Raw genomic sequence first — 24,662 nt, 5'->3', positions numbered from 1 at the left:
ATGCAAAAGAAATTCACTCAAAATGCCCCCTGTAGGGCATCCTTTTTTTCTTACATAAGGTGTGTTGTACATTTAATGCTTCCAAATTCTGAATTATTTCATTTAATAATGACCTGGGAAAGAGGTTGCCCTATGGAGATGTTGCATTTAACTCAGGACTGATTAAGTATATACATTCCAGGACTGCGTTTTGGCACATGGCTCCATTTTCGACTAATACCTTGTTTTGCACTACTCACTGTTCAACTGCACTTTTTCAGAACTTTCTCACAATGAAGAGAAACAAAACTTACAAGCATTTTCTTTTGGATAAATGAAAAATATATGGGGCATAAAAGAACATGCATGATTTTATAATAAGATGCACTCTGGTGACAATAGACAGTGACAACACACAGAAACACAAAACCAACAACATGTACTGATATGGTATGATTTTTCTTACATTTCTGTAAGTAAGGTGAGAGTGCGTGCAGACGTTTGTTTTCCCAGAGCAGAAACATTCCTCACAGCCTTTGGGATTATTTTGCTGTAGATTGAAGAAACCTGCTTTGCAACGATCACAGTTTTCTCCTTCAACATGTTCCTGGAAATGCACATTAAAATATTACTTCAGTTGTCATAGATCCGAATTTGAGATTACCAGCTTTATACTCTGCAGGAGAGTATAAATGCAGGACTATAAAGACATTTGCAGGGAAGACTATTCTTCTTTATGAATATTAGAAGCAAATCCTCTACACAATAAAAGTTACTATGGCTGCCTGTAAATAACAGGACATGGAATTGGGACATTATAAGGCTTTTAATTTTTCTTCTACATGAGTGGACATACCTGATTTCAGGGAATAATCTAATTTATCTCCTTTACACTTGAGAGCGTCGGAGGGGAAGGAAGTCTGGGACACAATATTACAGTCTCAACAACTGTAGTTTGCAGGTATGGCTGATAAAAATTTTTGCATGCCCAATTGATGTAAACTATGGGTACATAGTATTAGTTGTACCAATCATTCAGCGTATCACTTTTTTACTGGTGTATCATTAATAGCTGAATTCAGGCTAAATGTTCAAGGGCTGCATTTCTTCTTCCCCCGAGTACATGTGTTTGCCAGCCATGCAGCCAGGTCTGCAAACTCTTCCCCTGCAGAAAGCCAGGCACTAAACATACATGAAGAATTCTAAACTTAGCATTTGGTAATTACATTTTTCAGAGAAAGCTTATGTTGTGCGTGAAGTCCTGTTAGTTTACACAATAAATCAACTTGTCCTATAGGTAAAGATAAAGCTAGCTTTTCTACAAGGAGTATGTCGCAAAAGGCTTATGCTGTGGTGCTGGTTTAGTAGTTCAATATTTTTCCCAAGATCACCCATAAAATTCTTTCCCTTTCAAAAGTGTTATATACAGTCTCTAATCCTGGAGACAGTGATCTATGGTATGCACACAGGACCAAACTGTTGGCTTCACGTCAGTAGAGAATGAACATTATAAAAAGTCTGCCCACGCTGTGTAGTCTATGATTCCTTGAAATACACAGCTCTGAAGTAAGTTCACCAAAAGCCATTTGATAGCCTCCTGGTTAAGATCTAGTAAAGATGGAAAAAGTGGGGAAAAGCATGTAGAGGTGTGGGGAGAAAGGACAGAACAGATGGATTGAGAGAAAATAGGGGCACTGAGGGGGAAAGGGTAAAGACAGGTAAAGAAGGAGACAAAATGAAAATGTAAATATGTTTTCACCACTAATTATACAGTAACAACATGTGCAGCAAAATATCTTTTCTCTGTCTCTATTGCTGTGCTGTATCTATTCTCCCCTTCAACAGCATCATATAGACTCTGTTCAACAAACCAAAAATCTCTTTAAGACAACCAAGGTAATCAATCAGTCAATTACTTTTAACTTCAACCTCTCATTAATTTAAAGAATGGTATTTTTATGTTTTCAGTAGCAATCTCAGGATTGATCAATGCGTATTATTGCCATAGGTATGCTGAAATCACCAAGCTACTCATACTTTATATGAAAAATAATGTGGGGAACAATTGGGAACTCGCAGGCTCCCAAATGCTCTCATGCACAATTCTACTAACTAGAATTATGAATGTTGGTCCCAAAAGTTTCAGACCTTGCTAATGTGCTTAGGGTATGCAGAGTGGGAAGAGTAAATTTAAAAAAAAAAAAAAAAAAAAAAAAAGAGCGAGCTGCAAAGCAAATGTATATGTTCAAATGAAAAGTTGTCCTACTCTGCAGTCATCAGTGAGTAAAACCTGTATAATTCTATTGAGTAGGCAGCAAATTCAGTGGATAGTAGATACATAAAACTCAAAGTTGGAAAGGAGATCTAACCTATCCTTCAGCCAATGAAGCAATGTTTCTACAGCCTCATTTATTTCTGAATGCTGTGTTCAGTCCAGTTTTAAATTATGCAAAAATGAGACTTTGACCATATACCTTCAGAAAGCTCTCTGAGATAATTAGTGATAAAACAGGCGTTTATACTTGTTCCTCACCTTTCTGTACTTTAGTTTACTCTGGCTAATGTGGTAAAGATAACAATCTAATGCCCACTTTGCTGCATTATGCTGCTTACAGTTAGAACAGTTTTTCAGCAGTCAATTTCCTTTACAAGAAAACTATCTTTAGTAAATTTAGAGCTCATCATATGTAATTGAAAGATGTGATTAAAAGAAGGGAAGCATTTTTCCTAAGACCTGTTATTAACTTGTCCAGACATCCCACTTTATTCTTCATATGGAGCATAACTAATCTGATGATTTCAGTGTCCCTTTGACCATAATCTGCTTTGATTTGAATTTGAAGATTGCTAGTGAAAATAAATGTGTATGTATTTGTATCTCAGCTATCTGCAAAGGCTACCATTTATTCTCCCACAAGCACTTAAAAAGGGATTAGAGGAGAAGAAAGGAGACAAAGGAATAACAGTGAGGAAAAAGCGTGTACAGTGTGGACTCTGGGATAGGAACAATTATCTCTATTCCATATTTTTTCATTTTGGTCTGATTGTACTAACAGGTCAGTTTGGCATGACACAAATAATGTCATAATAATAATAAGAATCATTCAGCAGTGGTTATCTTGTGTTTGGCATATGACACCATCAAAGCTCCCTTTCAAGTCAGAATATAGCAAAAGCACCCCTTTTCTGATCTAGACTTGATAGCTAAGGAATTAGAACTGTGATATGGATAGATTTTATTTCTGACAGAGAGCATGTGACTGTTACATAAAGTGAGGATAAGGTTAATTCTCTGAGTAGATTTCAGTGCTATTCAGCTGTCACACCAGAGCTTTATGTGTGTATGCAGCATAAGCTGATAGATTTAAGTACTTTTTGTACATTCTTGTATTTAAGGACATAACGTAAGTATTTTTAAATCCACATTTGTGAAAAATTCTGTTAATTAAATGCTGGAAGGAAACTCCCACAAGTACGACACAGAAAAATTGGCCCACAGTACAGTAAATGGTCCTTTGGACCTATTCATGGTCACTAACTAAATGGTGGCTTACACAGCACCACCATTTCTAAAGCATTTCTGGCAACCAGGTATTTTATAAGTGGATACATGTACTTTTAGAAGTTTTTTTATTTCAATATAATATTGAAATATAATTTGCTGGAAGTACATGAAGGCACACAGAGAAAGTAATTCTTAAATTTTCTTCTTGAAATTGAGAAATTAATCCTACAGAAAGGATGGGTTACTATTTTTTTAAATATGTTACAGATTTATAATCAACCATCCCAAGGCAGGAAAGAAAGCTGTCAGTTTTGAACTTACCAAGTAAAGAGGATTATATCCCTAATAACAACTCCTAAAAGCCAGCTTTTTTGTTTGTTTTAATACATTATCAGTTCACTTCTTCTTCTCTTTTAAAGTCATATCACAGGTTAGTTTTAGAGACCACAATACTTTAAACATATAGTTTCTGTGTACATGAGGATGTGAGTTTGAAACAAATGATTCACAGGCTTCTTAAGTATCCCTTCATTACAGATTTCTAAGGACTTGTATGATTAGCAGCAGGCTCCTAGGTACCTACGTTAACTACAGTGAGTACTGAGATGACACAAGGCAATCTAAGACTTAACAGGACCAAGGACAAGCGTTCTATGAGAAGTGACCAACATAGATACCAACACAGCTAGGTAGGACAGTGGAATGCTATTGTATGATAGAAAACCACTAACTGCAATCTTTCAATATCATTAGCATCTTCCTATGGCTCAGAAGAATTTGACACCCATACCTTGCAGATGCAGGGACCTATGCAAGGGTCAGCATTCGCACTGCCTTCCAGTGAGCAGTTGCAGGGCAGGCACTCAGGATACCCGGTATAACCCAAGGCACATCTGTTGCAGCTCTCTCCTGCATAGCCAGTCTTGCAGTGACAGAAACCAGGCAACATTTCTATGGTAAGAGGGAGAAAACATGAGACATATTTGAGTTATCATTATTATTATTAACAGGTATGTGTCTTAGAGCGCTCAAAGAAACACCTTTGGCAGGTTTAACATAAGGGCACATGTTTGTTTAACTCAGTATCCTGTCTGAGAGAGGCCAGAATAAAGCATTTAAGAATAGAACACATAGAGTAATTTGAATTCTGAGCTTCCAGAAGTTCACGTATTAGAGATCTTCTAAACCGAAACTTATCCCTACTTCCTTGCACCTAAGAGGCCCTGAAAAACATCTCTTCCATTAATTCACCTAATCACCTTTGACCATGCTTTTACTTTCAGAATCCATAAAGGTCCCTAGCAGTAAGTTCCACATTTAGCCATGGGTAGAGTGAAAGAAAACACTGATGTGTGTTAAACCTGTATTTATTGCCCTCTAATTCTCATATCACAGAAACCAACAAGTAACCATTCCCTACTCGCTTTCTCCATGTCACTTGTGATTTCAATATACCTCTGTCATACCCCACATGGCATTTTTATTTCATACACCAAAACTTCCTAACCCTATCCTAACCCTATTTAATATCTTTTTACACGGAAACTGCTTTGTAGGGCTGAAAATCTCTACTGTCCTTCTCTGCACTGTTTCAGGTTCTAATAAATTATTGAAGGGGAAGGGAGTGCATAGTGTGGACCTATAAATGGTTTGATGATTTTTTCAGTTTTATTTTTTAAACATCAGTAATATTTCCTAAGGCGCTGTTGACCTTTTTAGCTACTGCTGAGCCAGCACTGAGCTGATACATCCAGGGCACAGTCCAAGGTAATTCTAAGAGGTGTTTCACAACTTATAGTGCCAAATTCAGAAATTGCTGTAATCAATGTACAAGCAGAACTTCTTTTGTCTGTGTTCTACTTTTCCTTTAATTGCTACAGAAATTCATCATTTTACCACCCAGCCACTGACTATCTTGAGATCTTTCTGAACATTTTGCAGTTCTTTCATTTTTCTGTGCTGAAAGATTTTGTACTTGCTAACTTTGTCACCTTCCTACTCATCCCTTTTCCAGGTTAAATATGAATATTTTCAACAGTTCATATTGATCATCACTGTGAAAATGGTCCATTTATTCTTTTAACCAAGTACTAATCCATGAAAGAACCTTTCCTCCTTATTCTATTACACTTTCTTTCATGATCTTTGGTGAAGGATCTTGTCAAAACTTTTTGAAAATCAAAATACAATATTAATCAAATGAGCCTTTGTTCACACGTTCATTGAATCCTTCAAACAGACTCATAAGGTACAGTGTCCTCTACAAAAGAACTGATCTTGAGTTTTGCCCATTTTTGCCGCAGTTCAGAAATGGTATAAATCATTTATTGTAGTTCTACTGATTTTCTTGGTACAGAAACCAGACCTTCTGATTTTAGTTTCCTTGAACCCTCTGCCTTTCTTTTGCAAACTGGATAAACAGCTTCTATTTATGTAATATTAATGTAAGTTTTTAAAAGTATTATAGACTGCATTTAATGCTTCAAGCAACTTCATTTTTAACTCCATCCAGAAACCATGGACAAATACGATATAGGCCTTATGAATTTTTATTTTCCATTTATCAGCTTGCTCTAAACCTGACACTTCTGTTTGAGAGAGTTCTTCTGACTTGTCCCGATGAACAAAGACTCCCAAGTGGGAAATTCCCAGAGCTCTTCTATTCACTGACACAAAGAATTAAACTAGCATTTCTGCTGTGTCCTTTTCTTTCTTGAGATCTCTGGTTACAACTTGATTACACCCTAATCATATTTAACTCCTACTGAACTTGAATCTCTAGCAGTCTTTTTGATTCTGATTTATCCGAAGAAGTACTTCTTAGCAACATTTAAGTATTTAGCAAATTATTCCTTAAAATATGTGTACGAGTTAGTAAGAGTATGACTTTCCAGAATCTGTTATAATTTATGTCCTTTTCTATTATCCTCAATTGGATATAACTTCTGCTTTTTTTCAGTGAGCTTCTTTTTTATTGTTTAAACAGGTATATTTTTCCTCACTTAATTGCATTGCTTGAATCATTTTGAACTAGAGGAACGCATTCTCTGAATGTCTAATATGCAGTCTATAAACCCTATGCTTGCCATTAGCAATCTTGGATTACTCATTTTGATATTCTTTTTAAAGGTTTCCTTGTTTTGATTAAGTTGTTTTTAAGGGAGGCCTTCTCATTCCTTCAATAATGTTTAATTTGACTGCCCTTCAACAGGAGTTTTAAACCAGTTCCTCATGCATAAATCCAGAGGTGCTTCTCTTTATGGTTTCTCTAACTAGCTGTTTGAAGAAGCAGTCATCGATGGGAGTTTTAAATTATATTATCTGTTACTCTATACAGAGATGAAATTCAATCTGTCTTCTCTAACCTTGCAGTCTCTTTGATCTCCTGTAGCACATCATATTAACTGTCACCTTCTTGATCTGTCCTAATTATACACAGAATTTCAGTGCATGAAATTTCTGTTACTTACTATCCCAATACCATGTGCTCCGTGGGTTTTGATGCCAATGGCCCACCTGATTCTCAAATTTCTGAGTTACTCTCCTCTCAACTAGCCACCGGCGAGGCCCCACAGCACAGCAGTCATTAGGCTCTTTTGTAATCTGGGTAAATGCATCCTAGCCGGACAATGTTGTCTTACGAGACAAACTTCTGTTCCTTCCAGATGAAAATACTCCGCCGTACACCAGGGTTCAGTAGTAAAAGACACAGGCAAGGCTAAGTATTTAGAAGTGAGCCAGTCTTACTTGAAAGTTTCAAGAACTCATTCTTAGGTCTCATGAGTTAAGACTCAGCAAATCCAAATTCAACTAAATGTCTCAGTATGGAACAACCCCCAGATACTCATTTAAATTTATAGTTTCTCCCCCACTGCCCAGTCAGTCCATTTTTTCAGTTCCCCATCAAGAACCTTTCCTTCTCCTGCTCTTTCCTTACTCTACAGTTAAGGAAGAGAGACCAGGATTGGAAACTGCACTGTCACCAACCCAGCATTCCCCTTTCTTCTACACAGGATAAACAATAGTGGATAACCTTCACCTACCATCTAGCAAGAAACCTCACACTCCACATCAGCGAGAGGAAGGCGTAGAGACTACTAACGGTCATATATTCTTCCAACTCTTATGCTTGTTGATATGGTTAGTCTGTATGTTTTATTTGGCTCAATGACTTCTTTCATTCACAGCACTTGCAAGATCCAGGCTCTCATTGTATTGCACAGTATGTAAATTCCTGTCAGTGTCCCACTGGTTATCTTTGACCTGGATTCTGTAGTGCATATGTAGTGTATATTATGTCAACAACCTAATTACATTTTGATCTCTGGCAGATGTTTCAGGTCTGTCTTTTGTTGTTGTCGCAATGAACTACCATTTCAGCAGAAGCACATCTTCTTTTGCTTTTGGTCTATTACTTCCTAAGCCTTGTTTGAATGGGGCTTTATTTGTTGAAACTGTTATTCCCTGTTTTCTACCTGAATATTATCAGTTTCTGACCTATCTTTGACTGTACAGAAGCTTTGAAAGTTCATCCTAGTGGATAAGGCATCTTGAAATATGAGTTTTATCAGTCAGTTTTCTCCCAGCCTATCAGTCTTTCAAAATTGCACAAAAACAAATGCATGCAAAAGCATGCACCAGATCCTTGAAAACATCTGCAACCCCAGGACTGGCGTCTGCCATTTTCACTCATTTTCAACAGTGTATAAATTCCAAAAACGACCTCACAGAACTTAGTGGTACTGCTTGCTGAGCAAAGTACTATGAAGCTTGAGTAAAGACAGAGATGTCTGGACCTTATTTATCCTACAATGTCTGAGGAAGTTTTTGAGCAAAAAATAACATCTGTCATTGGGATTATATTGTATATAAAGAGACAACAGAGAGAAAACTTCATTGCATGATAGCATGCAGTGAAGCCTGAGTTACAAAACTCTGCCAGTTTCCAAATCTCACAGCTCTTTCAGGAGCTTAAAAGCCAAGTAAAATGGCTATTTGTTAAAATCTAGCCACTATACCTTGAAACAAGGGTACCGATTTACTGAGAAAGCCTAATTACTGGAGTACAGAGTAGTTCTGAATGTACAGGTTCCACCTTTGCTTCTGTATGGACAATACAAGTGCAAGTGATCACAATATCAGCAATGGTCAAGTTTACCTATTATTAGGATGGATTGGACATAGGTGGACAAGATCAGTTTTAAAATTACTGCCTTTCAGTTACAAAAACTAGAGACATTTTCATCAGTTTATTTTATCAATACCACCGTTTGAAAACATAAGTTTCTGGCTCTCTGTTTTCTATGTTGTTCATTAACATATCATATAACATTGCCATGAAAGAATATTTGAAAAGCATTGTTGAGGATTCAAACCCCAAAATATACTACACAAGCTAGAATAATAATATTTCATTTGACATTGCTAAGTGAAACATGTGAGGACAAAGTTATACTGGGTCGTCAAAATAGGAATTATACATGCTTAATATACGAAAGTATTCCTTTTTCTCCTGAAACAATGCCTGGTCAATTATAAAGTGACTCCTTCATGCTATTCTTTATGTACCAGAACCTGATGACGACAACAGGGTGCAGTCATTTAAATGTTCTTGTTGCATTTCATCAATGTACCAGTTATTATGGCATTAGCTACAATTTTCCATTTTAATTGTTGCTTGCCTACACTATTCAAGCACACAGAGAATGTACAGCCTCCAGCTTTATTTTCCTTGAGAACTCTTCGCGGTGACTTTATATCCCCATTGATTTTCCTTATTATCATATTTCCATTTTAGTTTAATGTTTTTAATCTTCCCGACTCATTTGCTTACCGCATATTTAAGAAGCATATTCCCATCTTAAACCAAGCAAACAATTTATCCTTAAAAAACCTGCCAGCAAACTCTGAGATGTATTTCAACCTACCCAGTGTGTATTCATTCTGGTTCACAGGTGAATAGGTAGATTCCTTCAGACAGATCATGCTTTCCAGCCTTTCCTTTATGAAGGCTCCCCAGTGCTTCAAGCCCAACTGCTGCCCAGGGTGAGCAGTGTACAGTAAAAAGAATTTTATCAGGGTATTGAATATAAATTAGAGAAAGAAAAAAAAATGTAAAAAGTGATCTGCTTTCAGGATAGTTTTATGCTAAAAATTATATCCAGACGTGCTCTTGATTTTAACACAACCTCTTCCATTACCACAAAAATCTTTCCTTAAAAGAAACATTAAAAAGTCTTTTTCTTTCAACTAGCATTATTGTGTCTTTTATGTTGAGTAAGACGTTACAGTCACAAATCTGGCCTGATGGTCCAAACACTATAATCAAACATAATGTGCAAGAAGTAAACAGTTTTCCTAATGTGTTGGAACCTTATTTAGTATAACAAGAAGTAAAGAAAAGCAAATAAAGAACAAGGAGCAAAGAACAGGACCATTGTAAGCAGAACAGCTACAAAGCTCAGTTATGTGTAGAGCTGACTTATTTTTGTTATTGTGGTCTTAAAATTGGTAAATAAAATAAGATAAATATCAGAACTCTCCTCTGGCCGCTGTCTAGACAGTGCAAACTGTCCATTTCTCACAGGACTTCCAGGACTGGGCAGGACACAGACAACTGGTTTCAGGAACAAATGCATGGACTACTTTGGGGAGGCAATTCCATATATGATGGCTGTCCCCTAAGTAACAATTGTTGCGCTTGTCATATATGAGAAGTAATTTAAACACACAGAATAACCTCTACAGTAAATAAGTTCGGAAGAGGAGAAATCAATGGGCTTAAAAAGCAACAAAGGAAAAAAAAATACTTCATGTGTTACAAACAGCAGATTCAACAGAGCTTAAGAATACTTTAATGTGATCAAAAAGCAACAGGCCTCTAACCAACTGCAGCTGAATGAGTCCAGTTTCAGGAAGATCAGGAGAAGCTGGTTACAGTCAAGGCAGAAAATGATGAGAGTTTTAATTTTGTGAAGAGCACAAAAGAACTCTTGGTTCTTAGGACTGGAAGAACTGTGGAGATATGAAACTTGTTTGAATGCCTGGGGCTAGATGAGCAGGACTGGCCACTTGCCAATAAAAGTAAAAGGAGGCAAAACAGAGACAGATATTCCAATTTTGGATATGCTATCTTCAACACAATAGAGAAAGGGAAGGGAAGGGAAGGGAAGGGAAGGGAAGGGAAGGGAAGGGAAGGGAAGGGAAGGGAAGGGAAGGGAAGGGAAGGGAGGGAAGAATTGCCAGAAAGAAGATCAGAGGATTAAAAAGGCAGGAGAAGAAATGAGAAGCAAGGTGTTAAAGCACAGTACTACCCAGTCAGATTCAGAAAGTGTAAGCAGTTTTAGAAAGCAACTATGAGAGGGTTTAGATCTGTTGAATGCTCAGAGGCAAGAGTAAGACATTATGAGAGCTCCTAATGACACTGTTACTGACAACCAAACAAGATGGAAAAATGTCTTTATCTTTTTGCTTCCCTCTTCCCATGAGAGAAGAGCTGACAGCCCATTAACTGCCTTCCATCTGCCAAGCCCCCAGAGAGTGACCCACACCAGTGGCCAGCATAGGAAGTGTGAAAATTAAGACTGCAGCAGCCACGGCGAGGAACTGAGAGACCAAGATGCTGCTTAATACCCAATTTCTTTGAATTAATCATTCTTCCATCTCAGAATCATGGCCTCAGTATTTTACAAAAGCACTGAATGTCAGTAGTGGCAAATGTTTGAATAAAAGTTGTCCTTTTTAATAGTATGAAAGGTTTCTTTGTTGTATTTAGGCTGTCATCTGTGTAACCTGTACACTCTCACCCACAGGTTTGGTACAGGCATCATGCTGTGTTTCTTCCAGCTTTGGGATTCATCCTCTCTTTTGCTCCTACTCTCTCTCCTATCAGTCCGTGTGATATACTGTACTGGGTGTCCATGCCCAGGAGCTGGCAGCGGTGGGGGGCTGCAGGGTGGCCTCTGTGAGGGGCGGCCAGGGCTGCCCATGCCAGACACAGACAGTTCCAGTTGGTTCCAACGGCCCCACCGCAGGACCTGGCTGAGCCCCTCAGCCAGATGGGTCAGAGAAGGTCAGAGGAGAAGGAGTGGGAGAAGAAGGTGCTCCAGGTGTTGGAGCAGAGATTCCCCTCCAGCCCCGGGAGGAGACCATGGTGGAGCAGATGTCCACACTGCACACCGTGGAGTACCCCATGAGAGAACAGATGGGTATTTCCTGAAAGAACACCCATGGTGGAGCAGATTTTTTTTCCTAAAGGATGGTAGCCCATGGGAAGGACCCTTGCTGGAGTGAGGGAAAGGCGTGAGGAGAAAGGACTGTCAGAGAGAAACCATTATGACCACAACCCCCATTCCTCATCCCTCTGCACCACCTGTGGTACGGGGGGAGGAGGTAGAGGAGTTGGGAATAAAGGACCGAAGTCGAGGATGAAAACAAAACAAAACAAAACAAAACAAAAAAAGGAGGTGCGGGAAGAAGGTGCTTTTTTAATGTTTGTCTTTGTTTATCACAATCTGCATCTATTTAAATTGGCAATAAGTCAAATTAATTTTCCCCAAATCAAGTCTGTTTTGCCCATGACAGTTATTGGTAAGCAATCTCCGGGGCTTTACCTCAACCTGTGAGCTGCTTCATCTTATTTTCTCACCCTGTCCTGCTGAGAAGGGCAGCGAGAGAGCAGCTGGGTGGGCAGCTGCAGCCAGCGAAGGTCAACCCACCATATATACCACTGTGATAGTAATCAGTATCAATTTACTGAACTGATGTAATCAGCCCATGGTTGTTAAGAGTATATTTTACATCTCTGGGCCCTGCATTTGCACCTCTGCTATGCTGCTTTTATGTTCCATTGAGCTCTATTTCAAAAAAGATTGCTACAAAATCTCTTGTCAATAGATTGTAAGTAGCCCAATTAAACATCTCTTAAGAACTGACCTTCAGTTTTGTTGTTAACTTCCTACAGTATTTTCAGAAGTTTGTCAACAAAAGAACCAGAAAAATATGGCAATTCATTGTTTCCAAAGCACAAGGGCACAGTTTATGCTCTACTTGAAGACAGCTTTTATGGGGCTATGGTAAGCAGCTTCTAATCCTACATTAATAATATAGATGGCACACAAATATGACATCTTTCAAACAGATTTTTTTCTGGGTTTCAAATAGAAATATGCTTAGAGAGGAGAAAAGAATAAAACATTATGGTTGTACTAGTTTTAATCTCTGCTGTAGAAGAAGAAATCTCTTTAAAGCCAAAATTCTCCAATATATTCCATGGGGAATACTCTTCCAAACATACCCAAGTTTGCAAGCCATGAATCTGAAAGAATACTCAGCAAATCTGTGAATATTATATCTGAGTTTTCAAAGAAAACTATCATAAGAATGAAGGTGGATTATTGTTTACATGAAGTAAACTTTAAAAAAAAAAAGTGATTTTTTTTTAAAGGAGATATCACAAATGTGACTCATCTTTTCTTTGACCATTGCTGAACTTAAGCTTTAACATCACTATCTTTTATCTTACCTCCTTCTGCATGTTTCTCATCTTTGACGCAGGTATCGTGTAAAGACCCATTTGGATCACAGGAACACGGCTGGCAGGGATCTGGGCTATCTGGCAATACCTATAAAAAGAGAGATTACAAAAAAGAAAATCTTAACATTAATAATTGGAAACTTTTATTTACTTCTTAAACAAAAAAGTAGGAGAGAACAATTTCTGTGTAGGTAGCTTGCACTTTAACAAAAGTGAGATGGTTGCCAAACTTAGCCCATGCAGTCTAAGCATTAAAGTTACAATTTGGGTTTTCATTCAGAAACATGTAAGTGATTTAGATACAAATATGTTTTCAACTAAAAAAACAGGTGTGGAGATAATAACAGTCCCTTGTATAATTAAAATCAATAAATATAATGATGTAGACTTAGAGCATTCACTACCTAAAGTAATATTGAAAAATAGTTCAGTTGTTCTGGTCAACGTGATATAAAAAACAAAGTTAGCTGGTCAGTAACTGAACAAAAAGGGTAAGTGAAGAAAACTGAACGTTGGACAATGGAACAACTTCCTTTTGTTCTTGAAAAGGTTATCTCAACCAAACTTAAACCTTAGTCTCATATCACACTGGGAATATAAACTAGAAGTTCTGCATGAACTAGGTATATACACATACTATAGATACACTATACACACACACACATATAAAATCCCTATTAGTTGGATGATAACCTGATTCAGAGGAAAATATCAAGAGCTTTGCTGTTGAAGAGATCAGTATTTCTTTTCTCAAGCTCTAAGTCTAAAAGCAGTGTATTAGGAAGAATGTAATTATTGTTATTTGCTGATATTTTCTGTGTTTGAGGATTGAAAACCAATCAGACTAAAGGTCATGATTTACCAAACTGAAACTATACAGACAAAATATCAGGAATTTAAGCACACACTAATAGTGCAGCTGTCTAAAGCACAAGCACAGCCCATATTGGCAATATAACCTAATATAAGATTCATCTTCTGACAGCTTCAACTTAGATGAAAATACAGCCTTATATGATGAAACACAGAAAACAATTCACCGCTGCACTGAAAACGAAAGGCATTCATGAGACACTATAGAATTTCAGTGGTTATTATTCCTACATTACATTTTAAAAATAAAAATTATAGACTCTTTCTCCAATATCAAATACAGCAATATTTCTCTGATCTTTGATAACAAATATTGAAATTCATTACTGAGGCAAAAGTTCTGTTTACAGGACCACATCCTCCTTTAAATTAAATTGAAATACTAGCTGGAGGCCCTAACCTCAAGTGCATTCGTTCATTTCAACACAATTTCATATTTCTGTGAGTGTTAACTTTGCAGATTTCCAGCTGTGAAAAGCAACTACTACACTGTCAGAATTAGAGGTTAACCTTCATAAAACGGCAGTCCGAACTGTGTCATCTCTTTTTAATAACTTAAGTCCCCATGCTGAAGTGACGGTTTGAACACCGAGCTTTACAGTGAAGTGACAACAGAACATGGATTTACCCCTTCAGGTCTGAAGTAGCCGTCGATGCACGTCTCGCAGTTTATGCCACCGGTGTGGCTTGTACAATTCACACACACTCCGCCCCCGATGTATTCTCCATGGACATTCAAACTCTGGTTTCTGTCTGCAACATCCTGATCATAGTAACACTCCTCAGTCTTCCCATGACAGTTGCATGCTAAAAGAGAAGGAGCAGTGTTGGCGAACACTTTCTGGCTGGAGATGCCACGCTGTTACTAAGGTATTAAAAAGAGCCGTTCAACATTTTATCATTGCTGCTGCATACACTGTAACCAATAGCACATCCAAGCATTAATTTACTACTTCAGCTATGAAAAGTAATGTGGTCCCACTACAAATGCAGCCTGGAATTCTGTATATTGTATTTTTTTCTCGATGTTTTGTCTGGAGGAGTACGGAAGTTGACAGATATAGCCTAATTATGTTCTTCCTGTTTTGGTTTAGGGGCTTTTTTCTGTTTAAATTGATATTCCAGAAACCTTTGGTGATTGCACACACATACGGTTCATGAAAGGGTCAGCTAATTTAAAATACAAGAGGAATTATAAGGAAAGCAGCAGAATGGTATGAGTAAATTAAAATAATTTCCATGAAAGCTGAAAGACATCCTGAAAACACTTGATTTGCACATATGCATATAAAAGCTGGGTCAGAACAATGAGATTCTGAATCTTAAAACTTCTTTAGAAGTTCAGATTTGAACTCTTAGGCTTCAGGTCCACATACAGGTCAGCTAATCTAATAATCTGTTGCTGTGAAAATGAGGTATCTCTCTCTCTCCCTTTCCCTGTGGTATTAAAACATTAATTTCCACATAAAGAGAAATTCAAGGCTCATCAACATTGCAGGGAGTCATTCTCCTCACATCTGAACCAGATGCCAGGGAACAGTTTCCACCATGAAAGTACAACAACTCACTGAGGGTTGAATAGGGCATAAGAAGTGTCTCTTAAAAATTAAACATGAAAATAAATGTACCCTGATTTCATTCCAGAATGCATTCCCAATGCAGACACAGTCCCTACTGAAACAAAGATCTCTGTGGCCAAAGTTCACAGGACACAAATAAGCAATTACTATCTTTAATATGGGGATACCTGTTTCTTTTTATATGTTTTTAACCACTCATGGTAAAACTATAGCTGCAATCCTACAATTGAATAAACACTTACATGTAATGGAGGACTAGGTTTTATTATGTTCAGAAATATAAGTGGTATGTGACCTTTGTAAGTAAGACGTTACAGTTCAGTTATAGCTATCCTTACTACAGTATATCTGAAAAAGAAATCCCCAGCCTGCGAAAAGGTGACATTTCAAGGAATGCTTTCATTCCACGCTGGAAAACTAGATACATTGATTTTTCCATTAAAAAATCAGAAACTAAAATTGCATTTTGATCGTGTAAAAATATTTTGTTTCAGCAAGGCTGAACATTATAATATACAAAAGCGTCATTTGTACAAAAATCATGCTGCTAAAGTTTAATATCATGAAAAATCTATTAAAAATATTTTTTACTTATCAGGATACAGGCCTGTTATTTTATCAAAACAAAACCACCACAATTATAAAAATTAAATAAGTCAAAATGATGTTTATACAGCATTCCACCAATATCAGCATGTCACACTAAAATATTCTCAGTTTAGTAAGACCATGAATCTACATGTAATTGTTCTTTTACCTTTTTCGAGCCGGCCTAAGTAAGTGAACAATTGATGCATAAACAAATGTGATTAGAAATAAAATTAATTGCAAAACCATGTAGGATCTGACTTCAGTTTTCACCAGCAGTTGCAATAAACCTTCTCTTCTGTACGGCTTTCAACTTACGTTCACATTCATGCTTAACCAGGAAAGTGCCAGCATGCCAAGGCTTTTGATTGAAACCAGGACAACAACGATCACATGTCTCTCCGCATGTGTTGTGCTCACACTGACAGATGGATTTCTAATTTAAAAGAAAAACAAATATTTACACAATGTGATGATTTGAAGAATCTGTCCATGCACATAATCTGCATTCCAGCTCAAATTATGAAAACATTTAGAATAGCTATACTCTGTAATTCCCCCGCTTATTCATTTTTATTCATTTATGTACCCTGTATTCACCAAGTGAGAGACAAGAGTGTGTTTAACTCCTATAGCTCTATTTTAAGAAAACAGCCATGGTGCAAAGCAAGGTAGTTGGCCAGAGAATTTAAGGAGAATCTAAGAATGTTGGAAAATCTAATTCCAACTCGCTGAAGAAAGGAGGACGGGAGAATGAAAGCTCCCCGTTACAGCAAATGAGCCAAAGTGCTGGTAGCCCTCAGGTACAGCTTCATATCACAGGAAAACTGATCTGATAGCTAGCTTGCACTAGAAGGGGTGAGCCAATCTCTACCCTTCCCTCAGACATAGCGATCCTGCAGCTGCAGAGTGAAATCAATTCTGTTGGCTGATCCATTAAAAACTTTTAATTTTAGCATTAATTTTTTACTGGATGAGTCAACTCATCGTGTAACCTTCTAACTGCAAAACTAATTCTATGTGAGGGATACTGAAAGTTTTTAAACTAACAGGAGATGAGAGCAGGACCACCCTTTCAGTGGCTTTTCGGTTCCTCAGCAGACCACCTTAGTCCCAGCTTAGTCCCAGCATGAAAATATTGCTATAGGGAACACCCAAATTCTCTGAGCCACAGAAGAAGCTTGGAAAAGATATAAGAAATGGTAGTTTGGAGAAATGAGGAGCAAAAATTGCCTTCCCAATATTTATTCAGTGGAGGGGATTCTTTGTGGTCCCTGTGAAGCCACTCAAGGTCAAACCAACAAGCTAATCTGGAGAAATTCTATGGCTCACAGGACAAAGCATGAATTTTGCAAACCAAGATTAAGTTAAGCAATGCTTCAGAAAAGCAAGGCAGTAAATTCAAGCAAGTTTATTCTTTGTAATGCTAGGGGAAAGATTAATTGTGCTAACAGCTAGAGTCATGATGTTTATAAGCCAAAGCCCACCTATTTTGGTGTGGCTCAGTCTAAAAAGTATCCCTGGAGGGCTAAACCAAATACTCCAAATGTCTTACAGCTGGAGTTGTTTCACTTATGCTATTTTTTATACTGGCCAGACAACATATACATATTTTTCATCCTGAAAAACAAGACACCACACTTGTCACTATGCCTTTATTTTATCCAGTAGCCAAATTTTCTGAAGTACGTATTAATTGGATTAACAGCACTTATTTTCTGAGATAGGCCCAATCCTAACAGATGGCAGTGAGACAATGCTGCAGTTTGATACCTAAGGCCATCTGAAACAATAGCTCAGCACTTGCTATACACATCACCACAGAAAAAGCTTAGAAGGATTAAACCAAGGAGTTTGTAAAATTTTTACAAGAACCCATGGAAACTACTTAGAACTCTAAATGCATTCTCTGTAAGAGTTCTTCCAGTTTGTTTTGGGCTTTTTTTATCAGTTCTTACACAATGGTTTAATGTAATCTACAAACAAGATTTTTTTATAATCCTACAAAGCTCCTACTTAAGTGAATAGTATATGAAGAGATCTCACATTGCAGCACATTAGTAATACTAGTAGATTGGAAATTCCGCATTAATGATAATGTATGCATGCATGTGTATATATTTGAACCATCAGTAAGAAATTATATTTCTATATTTCAATTGTATTGGTTACGTGTTTATTAATGGCATAAAAAGAAAGCTACAAGTTGGAAGAAATTATAAACAGCTCCTGATTTTCTAGACCAGCTTGACTGATCACTCAATTAATATTTCCTGCATAGTAAATGCACCGTGCTAGTGCCATCATTTGTTTGCAAGTATCGATTAAATACTTGACAGTCATGTAGGAAACACTGTGATTAATAACAACAAGAAAAAGAAAGACTGACTGTTAGTGCTCACCTCTACAGCTGCATAACATAACCCAAATTTTTGGTTTTCCTAGGAAACTTTCAGTATGGACTGAATTAACTGAAATCTATTATTTCATCTGAGAGAAAGCCTCCGCTGACACTGTATGAATGTTTATTTTTCTGGTTGCCAGCACTGTTTCATCCTGGCATTGCTTCTGACTATTCTTCTGGGTGAAGAACAGACGTAAATTCACAGAACTCAGGAATATCAATTTTTTTTCTCATGTTCCACCCACATCAAAAAAGAAAAAAATATAAATACATACATTGGTCGCTGGATCCAGTGGACAAGCCTTCGCATGGCCTGAACATATACACATGCCTCCAACAGAGATATCTTTTATAGAATAGTAATACTGTAAGACAAAACAGAAATTGAACTGCTAAGTGGATTGTAAAATGCAGGTACCAAGCTGCAGAATTCAGTTCTGGTGACAAAACTGTCAGGTCCTCTTTTATTTCTTTTTTGATCTATCACAAAAATAGCAGACAGTGTAATAATGCAAGCTGCGTCTTGATCAACAGATTCAGGCTTAGTGGAAGAAAGAGTATAAATTGGCGCAGTTCTATTTGTTTGAAGTCACGAGAGCCATCTCAATTTATACACAGCACACACCAAACATGAGCATAGGAAAAGGCTATACGCACACTGGATAATGAAAAGGCAAATGCTATGGAATTTATTCCCTTCAGCAAACATGAAAAGGAAAAGGCATGATGATGGGGAGAAGAGAAAGGCTAGAACAAAAACTAAGAAAGAAACACTTTTGTTCACCTTAGCTGGGTCTTACTTGGGCATTCACTGGACTGCGGAAGGAAGACCTGTTTTTCACTACTGGCCTTTTGAATGGCTGTGGCATAGTCTTCATTACTGAGATTTACATAACTTGACCTGTTGCTCTGCCATTTGACCATTTCTATTTTTTCTTTGGTGGGGATTAATAGCCCTAACCAGAAAAAAAGGATGGAAAGGTATTTATAACCATGTATTATAAGACCTATGAAAAGTGAATGTCACATGCCATCTTGTCCATTTTAATCTGTTTTTGCAAGGGTCCTGTAACATCCTAACAATTGGTTAATCAAACCAAACATATGCTATTCACAAATTTTGCTGTTTCTCTCTTCAACCTCTTTTTCAGATCATTAATAAGCATATCAAACAAAATGGGAACTCATATAACTCACAGTTAACCTTCTACCACAAAGAAAATGTGTCATTTGTGGCTACCCTTTGTTTCCTGTTTAGTGGAACAGCGGCTTGTCTAATGCCTTCTATAGGGAAAGCCAGACAAGGATGACAAGTTTCAGTTGCTCCTTACTCCTCCAAGGACAGCCTCATGGAGAGTTACCATACAGAAACTATCGTTCTCCACTGGTTTGAGAAATCTGTGGGTCGTCCTGCACTAGATTTTAATGAGTATATAGGGATTTTTAAAGTGTGAATTGGGTTCTTACCTAGATTGAATTTTGTGTTTCTGCTCACTTAGAATCAAATTATTAAATGTGCACCCTTACGTAAACACAGTTTCTGTGATTAGTGAAGCTGCAATAACTGTACTCAACTGGAAGGGTTTCTGGCCAATTCCAAACTTTCAGAAATAGCCAGCACTCTACGTATTTGGAGGAAGAAACGGAAACCAGAAATGTGGAACAGAAGAGGCAAATTTTCTTTGCAGCTATCCACCATTGATAAATGATATTAATTAAAGCCAAGAATAAGCATACTGCCCCTTCATAACAGGACTTACTATAGTGGTACCCTAAACAAATTTCCAAAAGAAAAATAAGATGATTGACAGAATGAGGAAGTGAGCAGAAAGAAAAAATGTGGTAAAAAATCAGAGGAAAAATAGAATAACACACATTTGAACAACAGGAAAGCAGGGAGATATGGCATAGAAAAAAGGACAGTTCGTGGAAAGAAGAGATTGGGGCTCGCACACACAAGGAATGGTGAGAAGACAGGGGTATGTTGTGAGTTTGAGTGCTGCATCCATTATTTCAAGCTAAAGCACGATGTAAAATTTTTAGTGTTAGCAATAATCTAATACTACTACTCATAGTACTGCTAGTAGAAAGTCTACTCAAAGTAAGTCTTCAAGTAATCCTAAAGATAGCAAAGGATTGAGCAGCAGAAGAGGCGAGAGAACATTATCTAACAGCAACTACTTGCCAACTACCTGCATCCAAATGTTTACAGCCAAAGGAGCTCTGTGTTACATTGATAAGCATGTTGTGTACGTTCGCAACGCCAGTAAGCAGAAAACATAAACCTGTTAGTTCTGCTATAGAGAAGACAACAAAATTCTGTGAAGAGGGAATCCTCTAACACTAGGATTTTGACAAATAACAACAGGTACTCATCATCTCCCAAAATTTCCTATGGCAAACAAAGGCAGGTACAACATTTACAAGTGTAAGAGAACTTCTACATGCACTATTTCTACTGTCTTGCCAGAACTTACCCTCCTTGTAACAATGGGATCAATTTCATTTGGATCTTTGTGTGCAAACATCATTAAGTCAGCATTTAGTGTCCGTATTCTCTGAAATCTCAGGCGAATAAAGCGAGCAGAGGTGAATTCTAGCAATACACGTGAAGGATCATCAGCACTAGGCCGTCCGTTAATTAGAGAAGTGTGAATCTGAAAACAGAATTATTAAAGCAGTAAGAAATTAGATGACAGCAATGCTCCCATGATTATGCCAAAAATACCATTGAAAGCACTGTGTGAATGCCTTTGTAAATGTAAAACACCTTCTTTATTTAGAAAGCAGATTTCCCCACAAAAATATTCCACATACAGACCCCAGGTATGGAGAGGCTTGACAGTAAAAACATTTTGAGCAAAGGAGAGTGAGTAATCAGCTACAGGAAGATGGTAGCACCAACTGCATACATGTACCAAGGCCCTACAATGGCCTCCATGATGCAGGCAACTCATTTCTCTTCCTCTAGTCTAAAATAGGTTTTTTCAAGCTATTGAACAACCAAAAGGCTCAAATTTTTTTAAATTAAATGAATGGATACTTGGAATGGGACTCAGAATTCAACAGGGATCAGTTTGCACCTCTTACAGTGGTCATCATCAAAAGACTTTAGAACCAGGTGTTTTCTAAAGCCAGGACAAGGCAACTTTTGAAACACTGAAAACTACAACCACTAGATGAGACAAAATAAGGATTCATAAGCATGTCCCCTTTTCCACTGTCTCTTTACACAATTTATCATTTCCTTCAAATCTTTTTCTCAGCAAGCTGAAGCAATTTCCTGGGTTGCAACTGTTTTCACCTCGTCCCTAAGGAAGGTCTTTATCACCTCCAAGATCTCTGTTCAGCATTTGTTTTTCCAAAGATGCTACCAATCTCTGCTTACACTGTGGCTTCTGTAAAGATTGCCCCCCTTTCTCTGCCTGCCTATGCTAAACTCTAGAAATCTTCTGGGTAAGTGTGCTCTGTGGCTCTTTCACAACGAAGACTCTCTGACCCCAATTGCAGCATCAAGGGCAAGGCAACAAAAATAAGCAAACTTCTTCCTCTCCTGCCTTTTTTGTTGATCACAACATACATTAGCTGTGAATCAACAAAATAAAACAGATGGGCTGCTACAGAATTGTTCTTGGAAAAGGCCTACAGAAGAATGTCAGGTATAGCAAAATATTGTTAATGAGCACCTAGGGGGAGGGAGGAAAGAAACCATTAATTTTCCTGTATTCTGAAGTGTTAAATTTTAATTGGGGCATTTTTATTACAGGCTGGTACACTGAAAGAATGTTCAGATGCTGAGCCAAATGTGCAGAACATTAGAAGAAATAAGAGAATTATTTATTCTTTGCAATCAACATGTTGTGCACCTTACCTCAGTGCTCTGAGTGAGAGGTCAGGCTACACAGCCATTTTCTGTCATGGAACATGATCATATTACCACTGTTTTAGGCAAACAGCTGCACTCAAAATGCCAGCTGGCACTCACTTAGCCGGGGCTGCCTCACACCGCGGAAAGACACAGCAAATCTACTGCTCCCAGCAAAGCAGCAGCTCATCCTTTCCTGGAGTGTTCACTGGCACTAGACAGAAGGCTTATTGAACAACTGCTGTCTTGCACTGGCCATGTGATACTATTAACTTACTTATTTTCTCTACCAACAGGGAAACCCTAAGCCTCGTCACATCCAGCATCCTTCTCTATTGTATCCCCAGGTACAAAAAAATCCCTGGCAGCCACTCTGCCAGGACCAACTGTCAGTCATATCTTGCCTAAGTATGAATCAGCACCTCTAGGTTTCTGCCACATTATCTCCAGGAATAGGTGACATTGCTACCTCCTCCTGAGATCATAACAACACTCTCACTTTGAGCTCTGACTCAATTTTGCTCCTGACTACAAGTAATTAAATTAAAGGAGACACTTGTCCGGAAAAAAACAGAATAAAATGCTATGAAAAAGACAGGGTACAAACAAAAGATTACAATAAAACCCCCAGAAAAAGCAAGGAGGAGCTCCTGAGTGAGAAACATCTGGCTACAAGCAGGACAAAAATACATGACCAGAGAGAGCAAACTGTTCCAGTCCCTGGTGAAAAAAGAGAGAGAAGAACGTGTGTGGCGAGTAAACTTCTAAAGAAGCCTGGAGATGGTGGCAATAGGTCCACTGGAAAATGACAGATCTTTCCAAAAGAAGCAAGATTTTAGTAAGAACACATGCCTAAAGACTTCTTCGCATATATTTACCTGTGAGCAAGGAAATACATTTCTTTTGAGTGTTTTTTCACACGGTCATCTCCTTCCTTTAAACCGTATCCAAGAGATTTCTTTCTTACAGGCATCAAACATAGACGGGTTATGGTTTAAAGCAGCAGAACACTGAACTTTGGTATTCCAAAGATAAAGAAGAAATATATCTAAAGTAGTGCTGAAAACATCCCCTAGCTCACTCTGAAACAGCAGCAGCACTGTGGCAATAACCAGCATGGTAGTCTGACTATCGCATCAAAAAGACAAAAAATTAATCTTTCAGGCTGGGGGGGATAAAGATGCAGGTAAAAGCCCATGTATCAGAATAAGCATGTACCCGCAGAGAGTTAGAAGTAGGAAGCACAGACACAGCTTGACCCCAAATGACACAGCCGACAAATAGCAGTCATATGTTTTGATTTATATTTTTCAAAAAAGAACAAATTTAGTCTTAAGTAACCGACAGGGAAAAAAAACCACCACCTTGGAGTGGTAGTTTTAAAGAATTAAAAAGTACATTAGCAAAATAAAAGAAGCGGCATCCTTTTCAGAATAGACCTCCTTTTTAAAAGGTTTCATATATCTATATGACAGCAGCACATCTATTTGGCAAGGCTAAACTAGTAGACATGATGACTTCTATTTATACTGTCTTTCATGCTTGTGTTTAAATGTTTCACAATTTAATTTTAAAACAACAAACAAGTAATTTCTCATAATTACTGAAATGAAGCTATGTCCTGCGTGAAATGTGGCACCTGTTCAAACACATACACCAAAATAACACTGAGATTAGGAAATTAAAACTGGGTAGTTTTATCAAAATGAATCTGAAGGGAAAATTTTACACAGGCAAAATTAAGTACTCTAAATTATTTTTCCTCCTCTCAACATCTGTGATGAAATCATTAATTTCTCCCTAGAAACATTTAGAATCAACTTGAAGAGTGTCCAGCTACGTTGTTCCTATTCCTTGAAAAGAGAACAAGGAAGAAACTAAGAGTACTTTGGGAACATCTGTCATTAATCAGGAATAAACAGTAAGAATTTTAAATTACTTTTTTTAAAGAAGTCTAAGTAGAAATCAGACTTACAATATTTTCAGTGTGACTCTCACAATGAGACATCACTGTGTTTTTCCAGAGCACACTTCCTCTTATCTCCCTCCACAATCTTGCACCTATTTGTAAGACACTGTTTGCATGATGGCACATTTTCAGTCAAGACACTAACATGGCCCCTACCCTCCAAATATTTTTGAATCAGATCTGAAAACTGTTCTAGTAAACACAGTCCTTAATATCCATCTACCATTGTGCCATCCAAGATCAGCATACTACTTCATACATAGCTCCGAGTTCTGCAAAGCCTAGCCCCATTTCCACACAGGCAACGAAGGCCCTGATGTCCCGCACTGGCTGTGCACATACTGCAGTATGAGCCACACCGGAG

At 37.8% G+C, this 24,662-nt stretch overlaps 1 protein-coding gene across 1 annotated transcript in view; it reads right to left on the bottom strand.

The window, feature by feature from the left end:
• Positions 1-24,662, bottom strand: part of LAMA2 (laminin, alpha 2) — a 290,790-nt gene that overhangs the window by 215,638 nt on the left and 50,490 nt on the right. The window contains exons 5-11 of the mRNA XM_009880193.1: positions 20,942-21,121; positions 18,740-18,829; positions 16,379-16,496; positions 14,521-14,699; positions 13,008-13,107; positions 4,275-4,435; positions 446-586 (exon numbers count right to left, since the gene is read on the bottom strand). Of these exons, the coding sequence (XP_009878495.1) occupies positions 446-586; positions 4,275-4,435; positions 13,008-13,107; positions 14,521-14,699; positions 16,379-16,496; positions 18,740-18,829; positions 20,942-21,121 (969 nt within the window). The remainder of the gene's footprint in view (positions 1-445; positions 587-4,274; positions 4,436-13,007; positions 13,108-14,520; positions 14,700-16,378; positions 16,497-18,739; positions 18,830-20,941; positions 21,122-24,662) is intronic.

Source organism: Charadrius vociferus, unplaced genomic scaffold (assembly GCF_000708025.1).
Source record: "Charadrius vociferus isolate BGI_N301 unplaced genomic scaffold, ASM70802v2 scaffold82, whole genome shotgun sequence".
Classification (NCBI taxonomy): Eukaryota; Metazoa; Chordata; class Aves; order Charadriiformes; family Charadriidae; genus Charadrius; species Charadrius vociferus.
The sequence above is the reverse complement of the archived record's forward strand: the minus strand, read 5'-3'. Positions and strand labels throughout refer to the sequence as shown.